Source organism: Leptonychotes weddellii, chromosome 4 (genome assembly GCF_054177405.1).
Source record: "Leptonychotes weddellii isolate Sample4059 chromosome 4, ASM5417740v2, whole genome shotgun sequence".
Lineage (NCBI taxonomy): Eukaryota > Metazoa > Chordata > Mammalia > Carnivora > Phocidae > Leptonychotes > Leptonychotes weddellii.
The window spans coordinates 101,267,882-101,292,910 of NC_138372.1; the positions used below are offsets into that span (position 1 = coordinate 101,267,882).

General features: G+C 34.0%; 1 protein-coding gene across 5 annotated transcripts in view; it reads right to left on the bottom strand.

Moving 5' to 3' along the window:
- RB1CC1 (RB1 inducible coiled-coil 1) overlaps positions 1–25,029 on the bottom strand; it is a 79,986-nt gene that overhangs the window by 41,045 nt on the left and 13,912 nt on the right. For 4 of the 5 annotated variants that reach the window (XM_081815985.1, XM_081815987.1, XM_081815986.1 and 1 more), the window contains 8 exons: positions 20,198–20,400; positions 18,408–18,834; positions 12,637–12,807; positions 3,620–3,804; positions 3,262–3,448; positions 3,096–3,177; positions 2,772–2,833; positions 1,294–1,397 (listed from right to left, as the gene is read on the bottom strand). In XM_081815985.1, the coding sequence (XP_081672111.1) occupies positions 1,294–1,397; positions 2,772–2,833; positions 3,096–3,177; positions 3,262–3,448; positions 3,620–3,804; positions 12,637–12,807; positions 18,408–18,834; positions 20,198–20,400 (1,421 nt within the window). Of the gene's footprint in view, positions 1–1,293; positions 1,398–2,771; positions 2,834–3,095; positions 3,178–3,261; positions 3,449–3,619; positions 3,805–12,636; positions 12,808–18,407; positions 18,835–20,197; positions 20,401–25,029 lie in introns of those variants that run through there. The other variant, XM_081815988.1, reaches the window with a different exon arrangement.

Consider the following 25,029-nt stretch of genomic DNA (forward strand, 5'->3'; position numbering starts at 1 on the left):
AGGAAAAAAAAAAGAAGAAGAAGATAGCAGGAAGGGAAGAATGAAGGGGGGGAAATCGGAGGGGTAGACGAACTATGAGAGATGATGGACTCTGAAAAACAAACTGAGGGTTCTAGAGGGGAGGGGGTTGGGAGGATGGGTTAGCCTGGTGATGGGTATTGAGAAGGGCACGTTCTGCATGGAGCACAGGGTGTTATGCACAAAAAATGAATCATGGAACACTACATCTAAAAATAATGATGTCATGTATGGGGATTAACATAACAATAAAAAAGATGCAAAAAAATTATTTAAAATCCAACTTATAAAATTATTTTTTAAAGTTCCAATAATGCATATGAAGGAGTAATGAATTGTATGGAATAATGATATATATTAATAGCAAAATAGCATATTTAAAATTATCCAAATTTTGTATCTCATGGCAGTTTGATTTTATATCAGTAAAAAAATTAAAATGGTGCAGGGAACATCAGCCCATGTTAGTCATTACCACAAAATAAACTCAAGATAGCAATGAGTGTTAAAGTGTGATAAGGCAATATAAACATGTTAGAAGAATATATAAGTATATACACATGTAATTTTGAGTTGAGGAAAGCATCTTTGTGATTATTCAGCAAATATGCATAACATTTCAATATTTCAAACAATATTGATAACAAAATTTTAAATATTTGTCTAATTTACAACACAAATTTAGAAAACCAGATTTGTTTTGTTTTGGTTTTGAGTTCAGACTACATTATTTGAAGTTATTTAATAAGCATTTTTAATATTTTAATAATTCTTTTTCCACAGACATTATTTTTCCCTTTGTTGAAAATATATGATTAGTTTTCATTAACAGATGCAATACACTCAAAATTTCTAAGTTTTGATTTTAATTCATCCTGTATAGTATTTTAAAATTATTGCATGAAAATTTAACATAGATGTCTAATGATTAGATGTTGACTGTATCTCATATTTTTCTAAAAATGCTGTTTATGTTGAGTATAATAATTTTTGCACTGGGAAAAAAAAAAACTCTCCCACAGTATACAAAAAGTATAGAGTAATTACTAGAAAAAAATTAATTACATGTAAGGCACTAATTTCCTTTATCTTCATTTTCTGATCATTTGCATATTCCCTAGAAATTTCCTAAAGCAGCATAGGAAAGTCAGTCTATCATAAAATATTTCTATATGCTGGCATCTCCTGCGACTATCGGTGCTACTTTCTATAGCTCCAAAATAATGAAAACATTTTAAGATGATAACTAAAGTTAAAAATACTAATGATATTTACCTGAGGAGTGGCTGAACTTCTGAAGGACAAAATGACTGAAGAAACTGTAAATCTTTTAATGAAATATCTGGAAGTTCACAGTCAAACTTTCGAGGCTTCTGTGTCTGTACCCCCCCAAAAATAAAATAAAAAGATAAAAAATTTACCAAAAAACATAGGGTACAAATTTGTAATTTTTCACTATGATTAACTTCAATATAACAAAGAAGCAAAAATGCTACAAATCATCTACTGACATTTAAGAAATAGAATAAAATAAAAATGAAGAACTATTCAATGACCAACATGGTATACTATTTTTCTGAGTCGTAAATGACTGAGAACCATAGCTGTTGGTGATCAACTGATGTGGCTGTTCCTCCCTTTCTCATCATCTTTTTAAAACTGGGGTAGTATCCTGTCAACATTAAAGGAACCCATTTGTTTCACCAGCACATAAGCTATTCCCAAATTTTTGTTTTACTTATAACATGACCATGAAGATCTCTCTAGCCTTAGCTCTATGTCTATTCCTATCATTTATTAGAATGCCTTGTTGTTTTAATATGGTAAAAGGTTTTTTCCTATGTAACATGTCCTTCCTTGCCTTTCACTTGATCTTTCCATTCTTTTCAAAATAACTTAGTCAATTTCAGCTTCTTAAAAAAATTACCTGGTAAGTCCTACCATTTTTTTATAATATTGCCAAGAAATACAACTTTTAAAGTAACTCCGGTTGTTTCAATCATTACCTAAGCAGATTTAGAGATGTCAAGATGCTCTTCATTAAACAGAGGTCCTAGATAAATGAGTGTGGGAAACCCTATTACATTACTCATTCTTAGATATTAAAAAATACATACATTTAAGGCCTAAGAAATCCTGCAGTACAAAAAAATGTTTAATAGCTAAACAGTGCATCTGAAGAGAAAACAAACAAAAAACCTGCAGCATTTCCGAAACTTCTCTGACCTGTGGAATCATTTTTTTCACAAAATAAAATGAATGGTCCCCAGTAATCCTGATTTAAAAACACACACTTATTTTTCAGGGTTTCAATGAAGGCCACCTGAAGAGTCACCCTATTCTGATTTGTAAACACATGAATAAAATGAGGGTGGTGGTGGTGGTGGTGAAGAAAATGAAAAGGGGAGAGGACAGAAGGAAAAGAAAGGACAGGGAGGGGGAGAAAATGAGGGAGGGGAAAGATAAAGAGAATGAGAGGAGGGTGAAGGACGAAGATAAAATAATAAGAAAATCTACTCCTACCAATCAACAGCTTAACAGTGTAATATGGCTTATCCTCCTGCGTTATGAAAACTCCTGATCAAAAACTATGAATATTCTTTAATAAAGTTTCATGACAACTTGCTTTTAAAACCAAAAACATTTTTATGTTGATAAAAAGAAATTCTATATGTTTCTGAAAATATCTCTACTTCTGAAATGAGGTTTGAACACATACAAAATTTAGTCATGGTTAGAAAATTAATACATACACAAAAGGATGGGGGCCAGGAGTCCAATCCCCTAAACAGACGATTTCTTAAAAAGGACTTTCCTGTGTAAAGAAATTAACAATATGGTTATTTTGTAACTTTATATTTCAGGGGAAAAAAAAAATCTCTGGTTTTTGAAAAACAAATGAACAATTCTTCATATTTAAATTTTAACAATGGATTCAACTCTACAGACCTTAAAAGGAATGTTTCTCCAGATTTCAATGGTAACTACTATCACATACATGCTATATAGTAACACATTCTTATCTACAAATAAAAACAGCATTTTTCATTAAAAATAAATTAGTAAAGAACACTTACTAAATAATTTCCCAAAGGATTCCCTTTTTGACTTTTCAGCTTCATATAATCGCTTTCCATCTTTGACTAAAGCACCAACCCACTAAGAGGAGGAAAGCTTACATTAATATCACACACCAATTCATTAAGGCTCATACACAATGAAAAGAGAATTCAACTTGCATACCTCCTTGTAGTGTTTTATGAACATTTTTCTCCTTACAACCTCAACAACAGCTATGCAGTACATCTGAGGAACTGTACTAAGAGCTTCAACAATTTTGACTCTCTCTAACAGTTCTATTACGAGGCGGAGCAAAGCTTGCAATTTCTCTCCATCTTGATCAGCATGAAGCATTACAAAGCAACACCACCTACAGAATGAAATTGAGACACACAAACTCTATAAGAATAATCTAATCCCAAATTAATCAACCAATCAAGTATTTCAATATAATGCCAAGAGAAAAATTACTCCATTACTTGGCAGAAATTTAAAAAATCACTTCAAAACATCCAAAATTAGATGTAAGAGAATCACTTACTTCAGTCTGACATGTAGGTTATTTGCTAGTTCCTGTTTGGCAGTGGTACACTTCTGTTTAATATCCAACAGTTTTCTATGATTTTGCAACATAATCATCAACTGATTTGCATGACTCAGGCACAAATCAGGTAATACAGATGCATCCTTCAAGTTTTCAGCTCTCATCTGATTAGCTAAAAATCCCTTTGAGAGAAAATATTTTAAAGGACGTTAACTTGGTTTCATGAAAGATACCAACATTCATTTAAGAAGAAAATCTTTGTTAAATATGACTGCTCTACTTTTAAAGAAGATTTTAAAATCCACTATCCTGAATGTAGATATGTTCATAAAAAAAGATCATTTTTAAGAACTCTGCTCATCTAGTTGTTTCATTTTCATGCTAGGAAAAAAAAAGAAACCCACTGGGAAGATAGAGTAATTTATCCAAGGACACACTTAATAGTTAAATTAGAATTAGAACCTAAGTGTCTAGACTCCCACCACACCATGGGTCAGTCAGAGCATGACATTAAATAAAATATGGTCACTGATTTTAAGCCATGAAATAACTGATTTAATCTAATCAATGATATTCAATAGTATTTTGTACCCTTCCCCAAATGAATAACAATTGACTGTACTTTTTATTAAGAAGTCATTACTCTCTCCAGTATTTCTGGACTATATTTTGTTCCACTATATATATGTATCAGTGCTCATATTAGAATAAATTAAATGTTTACAATACAATTTTACAATACATTTTATTATTTGGTGTAGGTGAACTTTGCATCATTCTACTAAGTAGGGATTGTGTTTAGGCTATAAATTAATTTAGACAGATGTGCCATATTTAAAATAAGGTAGTTGTGTGCAGAAAACATTAAAAAAAAAAACAAACCAACAGCAAACACTTAAAAAAAGGTCCAAAGACATCTTGATGAAGTTATTACTAAGTATTTTTATTGTATTTATAGGTTCTTTTTCCTACTCTGCTTACTAAACAGTTATTGTGTTATAGTTTTACAATTTGCAAGTCTATCTGACTGCCATACTTGCTACTGTAAATAATTATCTTTCTAGGAACTTAACAATATGGCCGGCAATAGCGTGTCTTTTAACTTTTTGGTAGCTCTCTCTCTGTTTCTGTTTCATGTCTTCCTAAATTTCAAGAAAATATTTAAATTTAAATGACATGTATTAAAGTTAAAATCATTTAATATCTGAAAATAAGACAATTTCAATACAAATTTTATGCTTTACTTCCTTTTCAGTACGCTATATGTTCCACTGTGGCTATATTTTTTCTGAATTTAAAAATAACTTATTGCTTTTATCAATTGTGTTAAAATCTTAATAGGTTTCCACTACTTTTTAATGAATCCAAGAAAAACACATAATCAATCCCCCAAATTAAATTCTAAACCACTAATAAGGAATTTCCTGACACCAAAAGCACAGACATGCAAATGCTGCCAAAAGCAAAAATGTGAATCTGTTTTTTTTTTTTTAAAGATTTTATTTATTTATTTGAGACAGAGAGAAGAGAGACAGAGAGCACATGAGAGGGGGGAGGGTCAGAGGGAGAAGCAGACTCTGGGCCGAGCAGGGAGCCCGATGCGGGACTCGATCCAGGGACTCCAGGATCATGACCTGAGCCAAAGGCAGTCGCTTAACCAACTGAGCCACCCAGGCGCCCGTGAATCTGTTTTCAATAAAATAAATTCTGTATTTGTTAAACCATCCTTAGTATACTATTTAGACTAAGTAGAAAAATCTCTAAGAAGTACAAGCTTCTTAAAATAAGTCATTGGAATGAAAAGTACAGCAGAGGGAATATAGTCAACATACTGTAATAATGTTTAATGGTGACAGATGGTGATTACACTTATCATTGTGAACAATGAGTAATGTATAGAACTGTCCAGTCACTATGCTGTAGACCTAAAACTAATGTAACATTGTATGTCAACTATACTTCAATAAAAAAAAAGTTTAAAAAAGTAGAAAAATCCCTGATATCATTTAGTATTAATATTTTTGTGTGTAACTAAGGATTGATAACTACATGGTGTATAAGTTTAAAAGAAAATTACACAGCTGACTGAGTGACGATGGAAGGCAGAACTTAAACTATACCATATCCTAATTCTGAATTTCAGTAGGTTATCTAATAAGAATTAAATAATCATGACAACATTCAAAAGAACATTCAAAAGAAATCTAATTCCCTGTTATTTTCTTACTTTGTTGACAATCTTTAAAGATAAAAAGATTATCAGAGGAATAATACACATTGAATAAATTTTCAGGGCTCCAGTGTTAACATAGCTTCAGAGATCTGGTTAAGTTTCTCTGTCAGGTAAGGTAGAAGGGTCTATAAACCTCCTCAGAAGTGTTGTGGTTTTAAAAAAATTACTCTCTTAAAGCTTCCTGAACTGGTCTTTATCATATAAGATATTTAATAAGTCTCCTTCCATTGTCTTTTCCCTTCTCGCTCTCTTTTTTTTTTTTGAGAAAGAGTGCAAGAGAGCAAGTGAGGGGGGAGGAACAGAGGGATAGAAGGAGAGACAGAATCTTAAGCAAGATCCACGCTCAGTGCAGAGCCTGACGTAAGGGCTCGTTCTCACAACCCTGAGATCATCGCCTGAGCTGAAATCAAGAGTCGTACATTCAACTGAGGCACCCAAGTGCCCCTTTCCCTTTCCTTTAAGAGTGGTTAGAAGATTTAATTGCTATGTAGCTAGAACGAACTACACAAAATTGTGTTTATATAAAATCTAAACTCAACTCCTCAAATCGATTGATCTGAATTTATCTACTTTCACTGACCGCATTCGGAAGGAAATACTGATTAAAAAAAAAAGAAAATATCTGCAATGGAAAAAAAAATATTAGCTGTAACAAAACTAACAGATGAGACATCTGTAAATTATGAAATGTGAAAGATTCCAGACCAGATTAAAGAGAAGTCTAACATGTCACCAACAGGGCTACATGAACCCAAATTCTTGCTCTCTCTCTCTCTCTCTATATTTTTGGCGGGGGTGGAAGAGAGAGAGAATCTGAAGCAGTCTCCACGCCCAGCTTGGAGCCCAACATGGGGCTCAATCTCATGACCGTGAGATCATGACCTGAGCCAAAATCAAGAGTCAGACCATAACAGACTAAGCTAGCCAGGCGCACCTCATTCTGTAAGTACTGACCAGGTCAGGAATCTGTAAGGCATTGTGAATAAGGCAGTGAGGAAGAGAGACTAGAATCCTGCTTTCTTAGAGCTTATATTTTTTTCTGTTTCTTTTTTAAAAAATTTTTTATTGTTATGTTAATTACCATACATTACATCGTTTTAGATGTAGTGTTCCATGATTCACTGTTTGTGCATAACACCCAGTGCTCCTTGCAGAACGTGCCCTCTTTAATACCCAACACCAGGCTAACCCATCCCCCTACCCCCTTTCTTTCTTAATTTCTACACCCAATGTGGGGCTCAAACTCATGGCCACAAGATCAAGAGTCACATGCTCTTCCGACTGAGCCAGTCAGGTGCCCTGGAGCTTATATTCTTAAAAAAGAAATATCATTTAAAAGAACCCCACATAATCACTTAAATTATGACATAGGCTAAGTACAACATGCTAAGAGAAAATAAATCTGATCTGATCAAGACTGTAAAATCAGAGAAAACTTGTTTGTGGAAGTGATGTCTCAGTTAAAACCCTTGCCTCTATACATCCCTTGGCAGCCAAACACATAAAAATATAGGAGTGAAAAGTTGCTCCAACAGCCACATATCACCTAACTTCAACAGGTTATCCCTTGTCTCTCATGAGCACATTTAAAATTATCTTATTATAGCCAGTTTCTCTCAAAGCCATTCACTCAGGCAAGCCTAGCTGACATCCATGGCTCTTAGGGCCTTGATTTGCATCTGTTCTACAGTTTTGTTCTGAATATGTAATACACTTATATTAAAATGTATGTAGGAACATCAAAAAATATTCACTGAGGAATAATTAAATGAGAATTTGCCTCTCAATGTCAAAAAGGACTATAATACTTCAGGTATCAATATCAAAGAAAAACATATTTTTTAAAGATTTTTATTTTATTTGAGAGAGAGAGAACGAGCTGGGGGGAGGGGCAAAGGGAGAGGGAGAAGCAGACTACCTGCTGAGCGGGGAGCCTGATGCGGGGCTCAATCCCAGGACCCTGAGATCATGACCTGAGCCAAAGGCAGACGCTTAACCGACTGAGCCACCCAGGTGGTCCAGAAAAATATATTTTTTAAAAGTAAGAGTATTATGCTTTGAAAGTTAAATTCTAAGAGCTATGATAGCTGAAAACATTAGCAAAAGCTGGGAATAAATTAGGGGGAAAGAAGATGGTTAGACAAGGTACTTCTATGATCACAGGATGCCAAAAATTAGTTTTCAAATTTTCAAAGGAAGAGTATAGGACTTGTCTACTAAATTTTTTTTAGTTTGGGTTCAAGAAACCCTGGAAGGGTCAGCCCTGGAAAGCAAACAAAAATATAGGAACAAACAAAAAAGGATCAAGAAATGCTTCTTCTATTTTTTAAATAAAATAAAAAAGTACTATTAGCTCCTTCATCAAGCAACTACACTTCCAGAAAAATTACTTATCCTTGTATTACACAACTCCATTTGCCTAATCCAATGCAGATGAGGATAACATCAGCATCAGATTTTTTTTTAATACAACCAAATGCAAAACCATTCATTATAGCTGCCTGATTGTAGTAGAGATATTACACACACACCCCTCCTCCAAGAGATTTGAGAGTAAAGAAAGAGAGAAAATAGATTATCTAGATAAGAAAACAGGAAGTCCTGGTTTATTCAATCAGAGAAACAGTTATAAAATCTGGAGATTTTCTTTTTCTTTTTCTTTTTTTTTTTTGACAGAGAGAGACACAGTGAGAGAGGGAACACAAGCAGGGGGAGTGGGAGAGGGAGAAGCAGGCTTCCCGCAGAGCAGGGAGCCCGATGCGGGGCTCGATCCCAGGACCCTGGGATCATGACCTGAGCCGAAGGCAGACGCTTAACAACTGAGCCACCCAGACGTCCCTAAAATCTGGAGATTTTAAAGGAATGATGAGTTCATAAAATTAAAAACAAAAAAATGACTAATACATCTGACTACGTCAAAATTTAAAATTTCTGTGTAACAATCTTTATAACACTATCAACAAAGAGACAGCATCTGTATTATTTACAACAGACAAAGGATCATCCAGATTATATATAAAATAAATTCTTACAGAAACATTAGGATAAAAAATTGGCAAATGAAAATTCAGAGGAAACAGATGGCAAATACTGATATAAGGGAAACTGCTCTTCTCAGTAATTACTGGGAGTGTGGACTGATTTTTCCTTTATGGATGGTATATTATAACATTACTAATTAATATTTAAAATGCACAAACATTCTAGAGTATAGCAATTCCATTACTGAAGATTGTCCCTAAAGAAAATACTAGAACATGCACATAATGGCAGACATGTACTGGGATACTAAAACAATGTTTGTAACAAGAAAAACTGGAAGCAACCTAAATGACCATCAAAAGGAGTCTGGTTAAATAAATTATGTTTGACTCATTCTACTGAGGGTTAAAAAAGAATGATATTGGAGAAACAACAAAAAAATCAGAAATTCAGAGCTGTCTCAAGTGATGGTAAACTATAATTTAATGGTAATGCAGACCAAGCTTCCTGTGGCATTAGTTACTAGAGATGTAAAAAAGCAGTGAAGGAGAAGGGCCAGGATCTAGAAGGAGGAGGAAACCTAGGGAGGCCAGTTAAGCAACTAGAAATGCTTTGCCCTAGAGACAAGTGCTGATTCCTGAAGAGGAGTCCAAAGCTAAGAATTAAAAAAAGCAATCCTTCTGACATTCTCAAGGAGCTATGAAATAAAAAACTGAAGATCAGTGCCAGCCAAAGGAAGTGAAGATGGAAAACACTTTGTATTATTAGTACCCGGAAAAGCTATATCCTATGGAATAAGAGTCTACAAAAGCAGACTGTCCATCACAAGGACTGGAAGACCAACTTCCCATCACCTAAATCCCTGAGGTTGGATTAAGATGATATAAGATTGTGATAACCCCTACCACATGTAAACAAATTCTCTCTAGAAGTGTTATCTTAAGCTTCATATTTCCTGTTTTTATTTTTTTAAGATTTATTTGTCAGAGAGAGAGAGAGAAGGAGAGCATGAACAGGGGGAACAGTAGGCAGAGGGAGAAGCAGGCTCCCCGCTGAGCAAGGAGCCTGATGTAGGACTCCCAACCTGAGCAGAAGGCAGATGCTTAACCAACTGAGCCACCCAGGCATCCCCTGGGTTTTTCTTATTAAAAATAATTAGGCACATGAAAAGGCAAAACCACATGAATTTAAACTATAGGAAACAACAGAAAATATCCACAGACACACAGGCACAAGTAATGGAGTTACTAGATATAGACTTTTAAATTACAATATGGTTAATGTAATCAAAGAGATGATGAATGGGTCTGAGTATCTTGGTAGATAATTTGAAACTATATAAACAAAAGAACCAAACTGAAACTGTGGAGCTAAAAAATAAACAAAAATTATAAATCAATAAGTGGGTTTAATAACAGCCATTCACAGCTAGAAAAAATTAATCTGGGTCAATACAAAATATTTGGAATAAAGCACAGATAGATACAATGATGGGAAATACAGGAAACAAGGGTAAATGGAAAGAATGAGATGAAAGGTCTAATACATGTGTGACTGGAATCAATGAATGAGAAGGGAAAGAGTAAGGTAAAGGCAAAATTTGAAGAGAAACTGGGAATTTTCCCAAAAGATATGCCATTAAGCCACAGCTTCCAGTAGTACTACAAGCCCAATGCAGGAGAAATACAAAGAAAGCCACATCTTGTCATATTATAGTAAAACTGTTAAAAAACAAACCAAAGGCAATGTGTTAAACGTAAATCACTGACAGCCTAGATTCTATATCCAGAGAAAACATCCTTCAGAAACAAACATGATTTAAAGAGATTTTTAAATGACAAAGATTAAATTTGCCACTAAAGGATACTATAGGATACTTTTTTTTTTTTTAAAGATTTTATTTATTTATTTGAGAGAGAGAGAGACAGAGATAGTGAGAGGAAGAGCACGAGCAGGGAGGAGAGGGAGAAGCTGGGAGCCCGATGTGGGGCTTGATCCCAGGACCCTGGGATCATGACCTGAGCCGAAGGCAGATGCCTAACGACTGAGCCACCCAGGTGCCCTACTATAGGATATTCTAATGCATATCAAACTTACAAGGATGCATATGTTACTTAAAAGGAAAAAAGCTAATATGGAAGATAGAATAATAAATAATTTTTAATGATAAATTTTTTAATTATATATATATATATATATATATATTTTTTTTTTTAAGAGAGAGCAAGTGACCAGGGGTGGCGGGGGCAGAGAGAGGAGAGAATTTTAAGCAGGCTCCATGTCCAGCATGGAGCCCCACATGGGGCTCAATCTCACAACCCTGAGATCATGACCTGAGCCAAAATCAAGGGTCAGATGTTTAACTGACTGAGCCACCCAAGTGTCCCCCAAGTTTTTAAACTTTAAATTTAAATGATAAAATAATCCGAAGGGCAAAAGCAGAAAGGGATAGAATTGGAAGAAAAATTAGAAATAAAAAATTAGAAATAGCTGACTTAAAAACAAATAGTAATTATATTAAATAAATGGATTAAATATTCTAATATTCTAATCAAAAAATTTCTCAACTTACTTTGAGGCCATCATAAACTTGGTGCCCAAACTTGACAAATACATACCAAATGAATAATACATACACACAATATAATTCAGTTTGCCAAAATGTTACACTCAATTCAGAAATACATAAAAAAGACAATATATTATGACCATGCTGAGTTTATTTCAAGAATCTAAGGATGGTTCAAGATTAGAAGTAGACTATAACTTTCTTAATCTGATAAAGGGTTTCTATTAACACAAAGAGAAAAAACTACTAGAAACATTATAATTGTGAAATACCACTTTCTATAGATCAGGAATTAAACAAGCACACCCACTATCACATTCTACTCAGCAATGGTACTAGGGGATTCTAAATCAGTCAAAAGCACAAGATAAAGGGGTTCAGTTCACAATAAGGTGGCTGGATCCAAAATCAGGAGAAAAAAGAGAGTCTGGGAATGACAGATGAATTCAATTAGGAAACTATAAAAATGCAATAAATATTTTAAAATTTATTTTAGAAGAATAAAGCAAGGATATACACGTTTTATCTACCTGCAACACACTGTGTATAATGCTATGCAAGTAAAATAAAACATTTATACCCATTTATATGTTCTACAATTGGAGGAAAAATACTGGCAGAGGAATATTAAACTAGAAAAGTGTGTGTTAGAATCAAGATTATGCAAGTCAACTCTTTTGCTGTTTTGCCAGAATGGATGGAGGACCAAGTCATTAGTGTGGCAGAAAATGTCTAGGCTAACTGCTCTTCGCAATTCCATCACTTTGTTTTGGTTATAAGTCTGAGAACAGAGTTCTTGGAACACTGCATTAAATTAGACCTAAAAACCTAAGTATTAGTAATCTCTAAGATTTTATATTTTCCTCCTGTCCTTTACAAATCTCATGTATTCTTCTTTAGTTTTCTGAGTGGGGGGGGAGCAGGAAGTACTCAGATGTTTAGTACAATGACTGCTTTATCATGTTCTTTCCACACGTTTTTTCCCCAGCTGCTGACAGCATTTTCATGGTTTATCTTTCAGCTACTACCTAAAGTGGCCTCAGCTCATTTTATCAAACCTGAACATTAAGAACATCTCTTCTTCCTTATTACACGGAAACAATACTATTCATTAACACTAATCAAGGATGAGGTAAAAATGATGGTGTATAACAAGTTGATATTACACATAAAATACTGGTACAGAGAAACTACGAATTGCTTTTCCTGAGAGAAGTCTGAAATGAGTACCTGAGCGAGTTCCTTCTGTTCATTCACCAGTCGGCTGCAGCTAGCGATCATCTGGTCCAGGGCATAGAGCCGGTCTTCAAGTCCTTTAATGGCTTTCATGTTCTGATTATCAAGTTTGGCAATAGTTTGACGGCATTCTGCTATAAATGGTCGAATAATCCTTGGATCAAGCTAAATGACAACAGAACATATGAATGAAGTTTTCAGCAAATAGTTTAAAATATATTTCTCACTATTTTGACACACAGCTTCAGAAGAAAAAAGTTGAAAAATATAGAGAAGTAAAAGCATGGGGAACCTAAGTTATACTTTCACAAAATTGAGAGCAGGATAATTATGTTAATAAAAAATTACTGATTATATTAGAATAATTAGGAATATAGTGCCAGGAATTATAACCTTCCAATCAATGCCACAATTTAATCAATCCTCAGTATCACACAGAAAATGTTATTTTCAAGGTCTTACAAAGTAAAGCAGAGTTAAAACACATTCTTTGTTCAGTCTTAAAACTCTAATTTCCCTCAAAACATATCAATATCTTCAAAGTGACTTCCTTCCTGGAGGTATCTTTACTATCAGTCTCTATCTCCTAAAGGAATTTGCTTGATCAACTCCACTTTTTTTTTTACTCTTCAATCTCTCCTGTTTCCTGGCTTTATTTCTACAAATTTTCTGGAATTCATGGAACCTAATTTCTCTCAACACTGTTCCCCTTCCCTTGAAAGAATACACTGTGTTTTTATGTGTAGTCTCCATTAAAACCATTCTGCCAAAGATCACCAATGACCTCCTTTCACTTGAGGCTCTTACACACTGAAAACAATCTTTGACAAACTCTGGAAGCTTTGGGGTATTACCTCACTGGTTCCTCCACAGTACCCTTCCCTGGCTCTTTTTCCTGTCTAATCCATAAACACAGATAATCCAGAAGGACTTTGCGCTCAGCCCATTTTTACTATTTCTTATATGATTTCAGCATTAAGCATAAATTTCTATGGAGCTCCCCTTTTGTAATCCCTGATTCTTCTCACAGATTTTCAGCTTGTGTTTCTGACCACTTACTAATATCTCCATGTGAGTATCAACCATGTTATCTATTATTATTAACTCATTATAGTTGTCTTCTGTTGAAATCCCTAAATGGCTTCCTTTTGCCTACAATGACATCCAAAAAATATAGCATAGTGAAGGCTTCAGTGATTGGATACCACTAAATCTTTCCAAGGCCTATCCTCTTTTCATACTGAATTACCAATTACAACCAGACAAGCCCTGTGTTTCTCTACCTCTGATTTTTCTTCATACTGATCATCCTGCCTAGCTGTTTGAAAGCCCATCTTTGCCTCTACATAAGGATCCTAGTCAAATACTGCCTCCTTCATGATGCCTTCCCTGATCTCTACAATCAAAGGACCATAAAATATTTAATGTAGTGTTTGGTACACAGAGAACATACAAAGGCAGTTAAAACTGAACTATTTTATTGTTATTATCAATAATCCAGTGTAATTAATAAGAGGCTGCACTTGCAACACTACAAAAAAGTTAACAGAGCCACTACTTATATATAGACAGCAGTTGCCCAATATAAATGAAGACCTTACATACGTGAACATTTTCTCACTTTTCTTAATTTCACCGTAACTGAGTCCAATCTGCACACATTTCTGATCCAAAGTATTGTACAAACCAAAGATTAGCTATAAATCATTAAGGTGATAAAGGGCTAAAAAAGATTTAAATAGATTCACATTTTTAGCTTGTGCAAAATTACAACTACACATGGGCTTCACATAGCAATGATTTAAAGAAGAAAAAACAAACCCCAAACCAGGGCTCCTGATTATAATTCTGTATTTCATAATTCATTGAGAGTGTAATACAACTACACTGATAAGATGGAAGAGTGTTTTGTAAATCACTTGAGTAGCAGTTACATAACTTGATTTCCTAAAATCTTATTCTACTTAATATTTTATTTCATTTGTCCACAGGTAATAAAAATTAAAATTTCTAAATGGAGTCTCTGGAGAAATTTTTTATTTTATTTATTTATTTGTCAGAGAGAGAGCAAGCGTGCATGCGCACAAGCAGGGGGCGCGGCGGGCAGAGGGAAAAGCAGGCTCCCTGCTGAGCAAGGATCCCGATGTGGGGACTCGATCCCAAGACCCTGGGATCATGACCCGAGCCGAAGGCAGACGCTCAACCGACCAAACCACTCAGGAGTCCCTCTGGAGAAATTTTTAAAAATACGTATTTTAAACCACAAAATTCTATTAATAATTATTTAGGAAATTTTCAATAATTGAACACAGTGCTACACTAATATTTTACTCTTGGGCTTTTCCACTGATATCTAGAAAGATTAATATTGTTGTCTTAGAAGAGAAGAAACTAAAAATTTTCTTACCCTCTTCATTCTTCCCATCCCACCTCTAAATCCACGCCCACTGCACAGAGCAAACAATAATATTTCAATAACAACACAAAAATCCTGAATGAAATACTACAACAAGATTCCATAAATTATGCTGGTATTAATCTGAACAGCTTAGAAATGAGCTAAATGTGTATATTTCCAACTACTAATCATCAGATATACAAATGTTTGCCTTTTACAGTATAACCTGAACTAGAATATCCAAGATTCATTCTAATACGAACACACTACAACCTAAGAAAATATGTGAGTACACAAAAATGCAGCAACAATTCTAAATTTTACTTGGTATACGAGGGAGAAAACTAAACAGGTCATGAAAATGCCATCTATTAATCCATCCAAGTATTATAAAACAGAGGATTCAAATGATGTAGGGATGACACGAGTAATAAATGAATGGAGGTGCCAGGATTCGAGCCCTTATGATGCCCAATCTTAGGCAAGTTCCATAATGCCTATGTCTTGACTAGTTTCTTGAAAAAGATCTTTGATTTAGGCAGTTGGAAATACACATTACAAATACCGCTGAAACTGGGATTAGTATGTAAAAATGATGCCTTTAAACAGAATTTGCTTTTATAAGAAGAACATCAAACCTTGGCACATTTTAAAATTCACTGGCAAATAGCACTACTACTATCAGATAATCAAGTAGGTTAGTTGTTATGGGTAATTATATAATAAATGTGAGATAAAAGGAAGGCATCTCTGATGAGAGAGAAGTCCTATACTCAGTTTATTTATTTTTTTTTTAAAAGATTTTATTTATTTATTTGAGACAGAGAGAATGAGAGAGAGAGAGCACATGAGAGGGGGGAGGGTCAGAGGCAGAAGCAGGCTCCCTGCCAAGCAGGGAGCCCGATGCGGGACTCGATCCAGGGACTCCAGGATCATGACCTGAGCCGAAGGCAGTCGCTTAACCAACTGAGCCACCCAGGCGCCCTATACTCAGTTTAATCTATCTTTAGAAATGCCATCAGTGGCAAAGAATAAACTACCAAGAGGAGGAAAATATTAATCTAATAAAAAACTATGACAAGTGTTATTTATTACACAGTATATTCCATGAATACAATATTCCACACTGTAAAATACAGGCAGAAATATATAAACAAATATATAAAATTCTTCAAAATGTGTTTTCATTGCTTTTGAACAAAAATTTTTTAATCTAATGGGCATGCACAACTGAAAAGAATGCTTTATTATATATAGACAATATTTTAAGCTATGCTAACTCATTTTATAACAAGTGACTATAACCAAATAAAAATTTATATTTTGCTTTCATAATATAATGGCCATGTAATCTATCACAAAGACTTCAGATACTCTTGGTATGTACTATGAAAGTAAATATTAACTTAGGTCAGTAATGTGACACCCTAGTAATAATACTACAGCTAACTTCTGTTTTCTGTAGATATAAATTCTTATGAATTTTCATTAAGCCAGAAAAGGATCATTGTTTCTTCTCTCTTGTCATGTAAAGTGAATAAAAATGATATGGCTGTGCTGGATTTCATTTAAACATGCAAATGCAAAGCCAATTTCAAGTCCCTTTAAAAGGGGATTCTCCTCATAGTCTATAACCCCTATTCTGACTCATGCAGAATTATATATATACTTCAATCACCCTAATTACAATCATGTACCTGACTTTCCAAAATCATGAATTAGAATTCTTAGGCTACTAAAATGTCAACATTTTAAACAGGAATACTAGTTTTCATTCCTTTTAGGCAGTAATCTTTGCATAATATATTACATACTTCCATGCCCTGGCAAATATCTTAATTGAAGCTTTCTTTGACGACAAATAATAAATGGCCAAAAAGAAATGCCTCCTTTAAAGGATGTCATCAAGGAAGTGGAAATTTAAAGAATTAAGAAGAAACCTAGAATTTATTTAAGTTTTTCATTTGGAAAAGGTATGTGCTATTTTCCATGCATTCCAGACAATGCACTGCCTTTCTCAATACTCAAAGAACAAGTCTCTTTTCCAATTAAGTGCCTTTTTAAAAAAGGTTAACTATGGTGGCAATTATCTTTAGACAACAGCAGCCTTCAAAATACTATTTTGTTTTTACTGTATAACTGAAACATGTGCCCATCAACTTCCTTTCTGAATTCAAAGATTTTCTATCAGCTTATGGATCATTTATATTTTAAAGATTTATTTATTTTAGAGAGAGAGAAAGAGAGAAAGAACGTGCATGAGTTAGGGAAAGGGGAGAGGGGAGAGAGAATACCAAGCAGATTCCCCGCTGAGTGTGAAGTCTGACATAGGGCTCAATCCCAGGACCCTGAGATTGTGACCTGAGCCGAAATCAAGAGTTGGCCGCTTAACTGACTGAGCCACCCAGGCGCCCATGGGTATTTTAAGAGATATTTATTTCCAAGGTCTAAAAGTTTTTGGAAGTATATTTAGAGAAGAACTTAATCCAAAATACAAGCTAACTATAATTACAAAATACAACCAAGAACACAATGTCGGAATTTTGAATTTGAAAATATCTCAGGCAGATATAGTATTTAAAACTTCTTTTATAAGTCAGAAAGAAGTTCCCTCTAGGGGGATGGCGATTAGAAAGATGCACACAGGATTTTCAGAGAGATGAAAATGTTCAGAATCTTCTTTTGGGTGGTGGTTACTCTGTGACCTAACCACTCAAGAACCTGTATATTTCACTGAATGTGAATCGTTCTCACCAAAAAAATTTAACTGAAAAAAACCAAAATTTTATCTTTAATATTTTCCAAAAGACCTTGAAAGTTCTATAGCATTTATAAATATGAACATCTGATCCATTATTAACTTAAAAATATGGTAGGCTAGAGGTGGCCAAATATTACCATTTACCTATTTTCAGAGAGTGCTCCATACTTACAGCACAAGAATGAAAACATTAAGACCGCTCAAGTTTTACCTAGCAGATGAAAGCGCCTAACCGCAGGAACAAATGAAAGGACAGGAGATATTAAAACATCTAAGTAATATTACAAGGTCAGAGAAAAATATATTTCAAAGTGCTACCACCAAAATCTATAGCATTTGAGTAGACACTTCAACGCTCTGCACTGCAGAAATTTTATGTATATGACCTTTAATAGTCTTCACAAATTTACTAACAATTCATAAATTAGGTTACAAGTGAAAAGATTTGATTTGTCCAAGGTTGAAACCTTGGTTATGAAGTCTCACATCAAGGCTCACTATTTCCACTATAAAGTGTTACCATTCTCCCATTATATAAAACATTTGGTATAAATAATATAATTTTGAGTAGTTGAAATGACCCAAGAAATATCAAACATGACTTACTCTGCTCATGGAATCAAAGCATTTCCTGACCAACGATTCCACATCATTAGGTCTATCTTGAACATTTATCCAGTCTAACAAAGAAACATTAAAAAAAGGCAGATCACCGTCTTTAGCATCTACTGAAGTTTCATCCTGCTGGACAGTACTTTGGCAAGATTCCCTAATTTCTTTTCCATTTTCAGCATCTGTGGTATCTGGGGCTATATGTTCCACTGACTTGTGAAATGAGGTTAATAAGGATTGGTTAGTTGTTCTAGGCATATCAGGAGAGAGCACCAGTTCAGTGGAGGTTTTCATTTCAGCCTTTTCTGAGCCTTCATGTTCAGGTAAAGAATCCAGTCTTCCCAAACATTCCCTGTAACTATGTCTGGTTAGGCACTCCAACAGTGGAATCTTGGCCATTACTGAAACCGCAGTTCCTAAACTTAAAATACAAAAGAGCTGTCAGTAAAATTATGGAACCACTCTAGTTAGAGAAATAGCATTTAATTATTATACACACAAATATTACAACCTCTCTATTACATTATGCATATACAGTCTATGTTCTTTAAAAGAAACCTAGTTAGAGAACGGTATCATTAACACATTAAAATACCACTCTCAAGTAAAGGGAGCCAGCTTGTACTAAACAAGTGTACATGTGATTTTCATCAAACCTTAAGATATAAAAAATTTGAAATAAAAAAAAAAGATTTACCACAGCAGTCCCTTAAAGTATGACTTTAAGTCAATCAAGTATTTTTTGATAAGTTGAAAGCACAGGATAAAATTAATAATCCCAATAAAGATTAAGGTAACTCTCACATTCATTATACCCTATAGACAAGTAGATGTATGTTGTCAAAAGGCATGGGGAAGATGAACTATCGATGATTTGATTTCTGTAGAACATTTGTGAAATGACTCAGGCTCCTACGAGAAATTAACATATCTAAAAGAACTTCCCAAACAACAATTACTTGAAAAGGTTGTTATATAAACTCTTTCTAGTCTTAAGTAATCATTCCCTTCCTTCCCAAGATCAGTCCCACTGGCAAGGCCAAAATCTTCTAATTCACATCACAAAACAGAAAAATGTGAATTAATGAGGTTCATTTTAATTAAAAAGAAAGATGTTACTTCCCTCCAATTCAATTCAAAGTAACAAAAAACGCAAAAACAAACTAAAAAATGATTGTAAAAATTGAAAGCATAAAGCATACACACAGACAACAAAGGGCTATACTAATGCTGAATTACTGCTGTATTTTTACATTCATTATAGCCCTTTTCAAAAACAACCACTGGCTATCAGATGTGCTTACATGTAAAGACCCAGAAAACCATTTAAATGGCTTCTTTCAATCTCAGCAAGCCTACATCATCTGGCAATATTTAAAAAGGAAAATAAAAATTTCCTTGATTGCTCAATGTTTGAAAACTTTTCCATTTCTGTTAGATGTGTTATGTTTTTATTTTGCCTTTACTTTAACATAAAATTGGCAGCAGGGCAAGAAGGAGACAAAGATTCTTGGGTTTGTAAATGATTTAAAAGTATTTTGAGCGCTTTGCATAAAGAAAACAAGGTAAGAAAAAGAAATGTGGGTGATCCATAAAATAGGTGAATAAAAATGACCACAATTTTAAAATTTTAGAGCCTATAGAAGTCATCATAAAAGTCTCAAAAAATGAACAATTATAATAAACAATTATTAGAAATGAAATCACATTTACTGAAACAACTGATAAAACTGCAAAGGTATTTTAAACAAACATCTTATTATCCATTTTAATGGCAAACATACTGAGTAAGTTTTAACTTGATGTCTTCTATGGATTGCAGATAATTTGAATAAATACTTTCAAACTTGAAAAGTAGCTTTTGGTAAGAATTTGAACAGTCCTCCAAATTGGCCATGATTGCAGCCCAGCCTTGGTGTTGAAGATGTTCATCATGGACCAGACCTTCACAGAAAGAGCAAAGTTTCTTGGCAACTTCATACATTTCCTGAAAACGAAGAAACACAGCAAAAGAAGGTAATGTTTGTGTGCATGTTTGCATATGTATATTTACCTGTATGCATGAATGTAGTCTAAATATATTTTAAACAAAGCACTGACAAGGGAATGTTTTAGTCTATCTTAGTGTTTGTTGTTGTGATACTGAGAAAGAAGAAAAACTCCTAACTCATTGCTACTGGTGGAGCACCTACAGAGGTCAATTCAGCAATAACTGTCAAAAGTAAAATGGCATCTATTGTTTGGCAGAATGATTCATCTTGTAGAAATAAACGCTTAAACAAATGAACAAAAAATACTAAAAGGTTCTTTATTTCAACTATAAAATGAAATGGAACCCACCTCGCTGTCTATCAAGAAATTATGTGCATCTATACAATGGAATTTATCTAGCATCAAATAATATATATATTCATAAATATATAAGACCAATACACGTAAATTTAAAAGGTAGGCTGGATTCATAAAGTGAATTTTCTGTGTTTACTACTGAAAAATCAGTTTACCTAAATCTGTAGGTGACCTACAGATCTAAATGTAAGATTTTTAAAAAAAAAAAAAAGGGTAGGTGGAGGGGGGATTCTGGAAGATAGCATAGCAGATATACACTAGCAGCTCCACACTAGCTGTTCCCTTCGTATCTTTGAGATAAGCATATGTTTCTTAAATAAGATCCAAGAGCAAGACTATTGATAAACTGGACATTAAACTAAGAATTTTAATTCATCACAAGACACCATTAGTGAAATGAAAAGGCAAGCGACAGGATGGCAGAAGATATTTTCAACATTTAGACAGCTTATATAAAGATTATATAAAAGCAACTAAAATCAAGTACAAAAAGATGAGCAACTCAATAAAGAGTAATTAAGAAACTAGAATAACTTCACAAAAAGGATATGCAAAGTCTCATAAATAAATGGAAACCTGTTCATCCTTATTAACAAATATAAATAAAATTACAATGGCCTACCACTACACACCCATCAGAATGACTAAAATTAAAAGCACCAAGAAAACCAAGTATCGGTGAGTTTGTTGAGCAAGTAGAACAATCATACACTGATGATGGGAGTATAAATGGATACAACCACTTCAAACTGCACATGTAAAGTTAAAAAGAGGCATACCCAAGAGAAGGCAAAAGGTACACCAAACAACATGCAAAGATATTCGCAGCAGCTTTAGTCACAATAGTTGTTTTTTTTTTTTTTTTAAAAAAAGATTTTTATTTTATTTATTTGAGAGAGAGCGCGCACAAGAGGGGGTAAGGTCAGAGGAAGAAGCAGACTCCCTGCTGAGCAAGGAGCCCAATGCGGGACTCGGTCCCGGAACTCCAGGATCATGACCTGAGGCGAAGGCAGTCGTTTAACCAACTGAGCCACCCAGGCGCCCTAGTCACAATAGTTTTTAACTGGAAAGAATATCTATCAATAGTTAAATGAACTGTAGCATGTTCATACAATGGAATACTATGCAGCAATGAATACAAAGCATTAATTCATGCAATTACATGAATGAATCTCAGGAACATAATGTTAAATAAAAGAGGCCAGACACACACACACAAAAACAATGATTCCATCTATTTAAAGTTCTAAAAGAGGCAAAGTAATTCATGGTTTTAAAGTCAGGATATTGGATGATTTTATGGAAGAGGGATGATGGGTACCAACTGGGAGTAAGCATGAAGTAAGGCTTCGGGGGTGATACCATATTTTAAAATTTCACTTTGTGAAAATGTACCACAAATATTTGTACATTTTCTAATATGTATATATCTCACTAAACAAAAATCTATTATTAATTTCACTAATGAAGGTATCTGAATCCAAGGTCACACCACAATTGGGGTGACCAAATTTAAACTCTGCCGATGTGACTCTAGAAGACCACACTCCTGCCACTGTTATAGGGTCTCTAATTCCTTATAAAATGCACTGTCTGACATATTCACTGTTTTGGTTACTATAGCTTCTGAGTACTTTTTAAAATCTGAGGAACATGTATTATTCCCTCCACCTTCCATTCTTCTTTCTCTTAATCTTAACTATTCCTGGACACTGATCCTTCCCTGTAAACTTAAAGTCCATTTTATCTAAAACCAAACTAAACAAACAAAAAAATCAAAAGTTCCTCCTCACTCTCCAAAGCAAAAATGCCTTTTTTCCCCCACACCAATGCTTTTCATGGCAACTTTAAATGTAATTCATTAAGCTCATGAATATATTAAGATTATGACTATGAATATTAAAAATGATATTAAGAATGTCTTTTATTTCAGAGATAGAATTTAGTGATCCATCAGTTGCATATAACATCCAGTGCACATTACTTCAAATGCCCTCTTTAATGCCATTTGCCCAATTATCCCTCCCCCCCCAACCTCCCCTCCAGTAACTCTCAGTTTGATTCCCAGAGTTAAGAGTCTCTTATGGTTTGTCTCCCTCCCTGATTATGTACTGTTTTATTTTTCCCTCCTTTCCTCTATGCTCCTGCTTTGTTTCTTAAATTCCACATATGAGTGAAATAATATTTCTTTCTCTGACTGACTTATTTCACTTAGCATAATACTGTCTAGTTCCATCCATGTAGTTACAAATGGCAAGATTTCATTCTTTTTGATAGCCAGGCAATATTCCATTGTATATATAGACCACATCTTCTTTATCCATTCATCTGTCGATGGACACTTGGGCTCTTTCCATAATTTGACTATTGTTGATAATGTTGCTATAAACATCGGGTGCGTGTGCCCCTTTGAATCACCATATTTGTATCCTTTGGATAAATACCTAGTGGTGCAATTGCTGGGTTGTAGGGTAGCTCTATTTTTAACTTTTTGAGGAACCTCAAAACTTTTCCAGAGTTTAAAAATATGTCTTTTCATTGGCTTATAACTTATATATATATTTTAAAGATTTTACCTATCTATTTAACAGACAGAGAGCGAGAGAGCACCAGGAGGGGCAGTGGCAGAGGGAGAGGGAGAGGCAGGTTTCCTGCTTAGCTGGATACATGGCTTGATCCCAGGACCCTGGGATCATGACCTGAGCCGAAGGCAGATGCTCAACCGACTGAGCTACCCAGGCAGCCCTATAATTTATGTTCTTGAAAAGAATTTTATATATTTTTTGTTACTACTTAGATTGTAATACATTTTCCATTTCCATTCCAAAACAGGGCCCAGTACCAAGAAATGTAATGTTTATATATTTATCACATATCCAGCCACCTTACCAAAAGTCTTTTTGACAGATTTTTGTTAAATTCTCTTGATATTCCAAATATACAACCATATCTCATCTAAAATGGATGTTTTTCACTTCTTTTCCATTATTTTTACCACTTACTTAATTTTCATTTTCTTATTTTGGTATATTTCTCAGAAGTTCCAAAAAAATACTGAATAGACTGATTCTGATTTATGCAAAAATGGCTCTAACATTTCATTGATTTGAAAGCTGATTATCTTCCATATTTGGTCAATTCTAAATTTTATTTTGTTTCCTCCTAGAGCTATTTTACTTATTAAGAATAGCTGCTAAATTTTAACATATGCTTCTTCTGGACAATATTGATATGACTCTGTTTTCTTCTATAAAGTACTAACGATTGAGGTAATTAATTATATTAATTCATTTCCAAATATTGAACCACCCTTGCATTCCCATAATATATCCTCTTTGCTATTAATATATTACTCTTTTGATACTCTTCTGGTTTTATCTGTAAGAAAAAATGAGTATATTCTGTATTTTCAGGATACAAAATATTAAATATAGCCCATAAGAGCTTTCTGATTATGAAAGAGACATATTAAAATCTCCCATTTTTAAATTATGAATAATAAACATGAAACTTACTGTTTTAACCCATTTTTTAAGTGTATGACTCAGAAGCCTTAAGTTTTTCACATTGCCGTGCAACCATTACCACTATCCTTCTCCAGAACTTTTTCATCATCCCAAAGTGAAACTATATCCAATACATAATTAACTCAACCTTCCCCTCACTCCTCAACCTTGGGTAACTATTCTTCTATTTTCTGTCTCTATGAATCTGACTCTTTTAGGTACCTCATGTAATTGACATTGCACAATATTTGTCCTTTTATGTTTGGCTTATTTCACTTAGCATATTTATCTTCAAGGTTCATCCATATTGTAGTTATCATAATTTTCTTCCTGACAAGGTTAAATAATATCCAATTGTATGTATATACCACATTCTGTTGATCTATTCATCTACCAACGGACATCTGGGTTGTTTCTATCATTTGACTACAGGAAATAATTCTGGTATGAATACTGGTGTACATCATTATGCTTTATTAAGTTCTCCTGCAATTATTATCATTTAGCCTGTGTTGATAGGAAAATAGAGATCTGACTTCTCTTTCTCACAAGTTAAATCTTTTATTATAAATTTCACTTTGTTCTGTTTAATGCTTTAACATCCACTTTGTCAAGTATGAATACTGCCATTTAAAATTTTTTGTACAGATTGGAAAGAAACTTTGTTCTCCTCCAGGACCTAAATATGGATATGGAAGAAAGAATCACATTTTTAAGAGTTATTTAAGTCTTTTGTTTCTGTCTACTCTAACACAGGTAAC